Below are 4,972 nucleotides of genomic sequence, written 5' to 3'. Positions count from 1 at the left end.
AATTTATTTTTATTTGTTTGTTTATTTATTTATTTATTTATTTATTTATTTATTTAGAGACAGTCTCACTATGCAGTTTGGGCTGGCCTTATGCTCACTTTTGTAGCTGCAAGGCTGGTCTCAAACTCACAGTGATCCTCCTATCTCAACCTCCTGAGTGCTGGGATTATAGGCATGCACTACCACATCCGGTTCCAGCTGGCACAGCCTGGGGGGCTGGAGGTCAAACTGAAGTCTTTGTGCCTATGCCTCTGAGCTATCTCCCCAGTCCCCAGGCATAGATTTTTAATGTTCTTGTATATTTAGATGGTGTTACTTCCTTGACAGATGTTTGTTACAGTGATGAGTGCTATGAATCAAATGCTTATAATGATATCTCTGGGCTTCCTGGAACCTCAATTTATGCTTGGGAGGTACACATCTTTTCCGTAACCTCCAGCATATAGGAGACATAGGTCCCTAATAAGCAAAATCTAGTCTCTCCACCCTACACCATTTTCTATTCTTATTCTTCATAGTTATGTTCAAGTTTCTAGATTATTTCTTTATGAATGTCTGTTGATATGACTACCTGTAACATGTCTTTGGTTATCAATTACTAAGCGCTACTTGTAAATTATTACTCTTGGCATATCCAGTCAGCTTAGGGTTCTGCTTGATTCACAGGGGAATTGTGAATCAGCAAAGCACAGTTGTTGGCAGTCCTAATGTTACCAGATGATACCAGCTAAGGCTGGATGCCAACAGTTGACACAACCAGCTGCTGGTTGCTGCCTCTGCTGGCCATCACTGTGTGATGCCAGCTTGTGCTGGACACTAGGTTGAGGTCTCACTGGTTGTGGTCTCTGCTTCCAGTCTCTGGAGCTCTTTGGTGTTAACAGCTGAGTGTTTGTTGCTTGTCCTTTAGAAACTACGGCTCTGTCTAAACTCAGGATAAAAACCTCCACACTACATGAGGAATCATGAGGTTTATAGAATGCCACACTGAAGTGAGTCTAACCAGGGACTATGCTGAGCACAAAGTGGCCAGTACACAGAGGAGCCCTCCTAGGCTAAAACCCAAAAGTGGCTGGGGAGTGCTGCTTACATAGTTGCCCTTAGGTGGCCTGTTTCAATAAGGAGCAAGGTTGAAAAAGCACCAAGAATGTCCAGTATGCAAATGAGGGACCTAGCTCCCTTCCTGATCTAAGCCACCTTAGGGTGCCCCCTCCTTCAAAAAAGCATCTGAAGTGATGGGAGTTGGGGAGGGCTCCACAGGCTGGCTGGGCTGCACTCTTCTTGAAATGACAAATGGTATGATTTGATAGCCAGGGAAGATACCAAAGCAGACTCCTCAGTCCATTGGGGTGCAAGGGGTAGCAAAGGGAAGATGGGGGAGGTCAGCTGCTAGCCAAGCCATGACACTCCTCCAGGAAATGAGTCAGGCACTCCTTGCCTGTCTCATTTGCATCATTTTAGAAAATTTGTTCATGCTACGTGGCATTACACCAGTAAAGTCAGCACTAGGAGGCTGTGCTGGACTACACAGCAGGACCCTGTCTCAAAAACAAGGAAATATGGAAAGTATTAGACAAATATATAGTTGAACATGAATGTTCAACTTTTTTTCAGTGACATAGATTCCAGTGCAGATGAAATTAAGGAAAATAATTCAATGTTTTATCTGCCAACTCCATTTAACTTGTGTTCTGTGCATGCATCTAGACACTTGAGAAGCTGTAGTTTGATGGCTGTTATTTTGTCTAAAAAGACAAGGCCTTGCTATATAGTCCAGACTAGCCTTGAACTTACTACAGGGCCCCGGAGAGCCTCAAAAATCACAGCAGTTTTCCTGTCTCAGCCTCCAAGTGCTGGCATTACTGTTGTGTACCATGATTCTCAGCCTGATGGGGATTTTTTTTTTTTCCTCCCAGATACTGGGAATAGATCTCACAACCTTGCACTTGCCAGGCGGGCTGCCACACCACTTAGCTAAATCCCTGGTCTCTCCTAATGGGATTTAAGTGGTTAAATATGAGGTGTTCAGTTGGGAAGCTTACCATTGCAGATAATTGCTCACTGCTCTTGAGAAAAAACCAAAGTACAATGATTGCCAGTTTTTTTGAGACAGGCTTTCACTATGTAGTTCAGGTTAGCCTTGAGCTCATTATATGGCCCAGGCTAGCCTTGTAACAAATGGTGATCCTCCTGCTTCAGCGTTGTAAGAGGTGGGATTACAGGAGTGCACCACCACACCCAGGTCCATGCTGCTGTTTAGAAGTTGCTATTTACTAAGTAAATAATGATCAAGCCACTTAACTGGGAAATAATTTTAGTTTTCAAAATGGGCTGAATTATATCAGTTGTCTAAACTCCACAAAGAAATATATATCATAGATCATGAAAAAAAATTGTTCCCAATGTTGGTGTTAACAGTGTTGCTATTCAATCTTAATAAGGGCAACATATTTTACCACTTACAATTAATCCACAGGACTCAATGTCATTGTAAAGTAACAAGGATTGTACCTTAAACTGGGACAGGTTTCCAGTTAGTAGGATAATTTGTATCCCTGGCAGAGTAGAATCCCTGTGAATTTATAAAACAAATTCAAAGAGGAAAGCAAGTCATAGCCCAGAATTAATTTGAAAAAGAAAGAAATGGCTTCAGATCCATTTAACCAAAACACTGAAACTTTATTTGGATCAGAATTACACTTGTCAAGGACCTAGGCAGTATCTGCCTCTGCACAGCACCGATTCCTTCGCTAATCGTTAAATGCTCCAGCTGTTCCAGACTGGCTCTCCAGGTGTCTTAAGCGTAGTCACATCAGCATCCATGTCCAGGCATATTCAGGGCTCAGATTTCTGGTTTAGTACCAGTTTTTCCACTCCCCCCTTATATCGCACAAGTCTTGCAGCCAGCAGGTAATTCTCCCCTTTTCCCTACCCCAGCAAACCCTGGCACACTCCAGAGTGGTTTTTCACAGTTCCTCCTTCTCAGCCCCCTTCTTCTGGAAGGCAGTTAGGATGTTTAAGCTCTTCTGGAGCTCCTCTTTTTTCCCATCACTTATCTTATTCTTCTCAATCAGCTTTGTGATTCGAGACATCTCTGTTGCTGGGAAGTCCTCGCCTTGATCTAGCACTTTCCCCATGATTTTCAGGTATTGCTCAGCCCACTTCTTTTCAGTCTCTTTCACACTTGACAGGTTGTCCTGCCCCTGCTTCAGGAGGGCCTGGCGGGCCTCCACACTAGAGGCCCTGATGAAGTCCCCTGCCAAGGCGTCATAGGCAGGCAGGCAACCAGGCATCCCCAGGTACACCCCCTGCCCCTTTAGTCAGCGCTGGATGGCTCCAACCTTAACTGTGCCACTGTATGGGACTGGGTTCTCAAAGTCCCCATCCCGAAAGAGATAAAAGACTGGGTAGTTGTCTTTGTCCAGCTTGTATTTTGCACTCAGCTCCATGTTCAGTTTGTCACCATAATCTGTGAACAGAAACCATATATGAGAGGCAAGAATATGACATGGGCAGAACATTACGATGGGATCTAACTGGGCAAAGGGAAGGAATAACTTTGGCTATGTAATGGCTGAAAGTGAGGGCTTAGGTTTAATTCTTCCTTGTGAATATGTCTACTATGCGCTAGGTGCTGTTTTAGGTACCAAGGACTGAGCTGTGAGTCAGACCAGCAAGCTCTCTGACATAAGTTATTATGTGTCATAATGAAAATAAAAAGTGATGGGACAAGAATGGTAAGAAAGGGGCCGGGGAGATGGCTCAGTAGAATAAGTGCTTCCCTGGCAAGCACAAGGGCCTGAGTTCAATCCCCAGTTCCGGAAAAAAAAAAAAAATGGTAAGAAAGTCCACTTTCAACAACCATGGAAGGCTTCTGATGATAACCCAAGGACCAGATGTCATCTGGCCAGCTTCCTGCAAATAAGGGAAAACTGTCTCACAGTGCTCTCCTAACCTTGGACTATTTAAGGTTACAAATTCTAATCTGACTGGAGCTTAGTGAGAAAAGGGGTCATGTGATAGGTAATGGAATATAGTCCCTGCCCTACAAGGGTTGTTGGGAGGATAAGTGTACAAGAGACCTTCAGAGCTGAGTGCTAGTTAGTTCCTGGTAGTATTTGCAATGCCCTTCCTAACCAGTAGTTGATACTGTGACAACTGATTTCTTAGACCTCCGTAAGAAATGGCCCAGGACAAATATTACTGAATAATACTATCAGAGATCTAAGGTTCTAATCCTAGTTCTGTCATGTAACAGCTTATTCTAGGAATCAGTTTCTGGATTTGAAAAAATAAAAAAAATTTGGGGTGGGGGTGTGTGGACTGGGAATCAAACCCAGTACCTTGCACTTACCAGGCAGGCTCTGTGCTAGTGAGCTATAGATTTGAAAAGTGGGGGGGAATGTACCATAGCATTTCCATCAGAAGTGTCATAGGATGAAATACACATAGTAGAGCTAGGGAGATAGCTTGGCGGTCTAAGTGCATGCCTGACAAGTACAAGGAGCAGAATTTGATCCCTCATACCACATGCTGCCCCAGAACCCTTGGCATGGTTGCACATGCCTGTAGTCCCAGCTAGGGAGGCTGAGACAAAGGATCACTGCAAGATCCTGTATCAAATTAAAAAAAACAAAACCATAGTAGCTTGGCATGCAGTAAACATGTAATGTTAGCTATTACTGTTTTTCTTTTGTTTTTTTTGAATTAAGGTCTTACTATGTAGTTCAGGCTGGCCTTAAAGAAATGGAAATCCTCCTGCCTCAGCCTCCTAAGGGCTGGAATTATAGGCATGTGCCAGCATGCCCATGATGGAGTTCTGGTTGAGCTCCTCTGTACCCTGTGGTTTATGAAGTCACTTAAGTTCCATGAGCCTCAGGTTTTTAAAGTCCGTACCTGAGGGGCCAGGGAGATGGCTCAGTAGAATAAGTGCTTCCCAGGCCTGAGTTCAAGCCCTGGTTCCGCCAAAAAAAAA

The 4,972-nt window shown here is 43.8% G+C and overlaps 1 protein-coding gene across 1 annotated transcript in view; it reads right to left on the bottom strand.

Moving 5' to 3' along the window:
- Nucleotides 1-2,645: 2,645 nt before the first annotated feature.
- The window catches only part of Erp29 (endoplasmic reticulum protein 29), a 12,275-nt gene continuing 9,948 nt past the window's right edge, over nucleotides 2,646-4,972 (bottom strand). The window contains 1 exon segment of the mRNA XM_023720593.1: nucleotides 2,646-3,466. Within this exon segment, the coding sequence (XP_023576361.1) occupies nucleotides 2,964-3,466 (503 nt within the window). The 3' untranslated portion in view covers nucleotides 2,646-2,963.

Source organism: Octodon degus, unplaced genomic scaffold (assembly GCF_000260255.1).
Source record: "Octodon degus isolate 3935 unplaced genomic scaffold, OctDeg1.0 scaffold00076, whole genome shotgun sequence".
NCBI lineage: Eukaryota > Metazoa > Chordata > Mammalia > Rodentia > Octodontidae > Octodon > Octodon degus.
The sequence above is the reverse complement of the archived record's forward strand: the minus strand, read 5'-3'. Positions and strand labels throughout refer to the sequence as shown.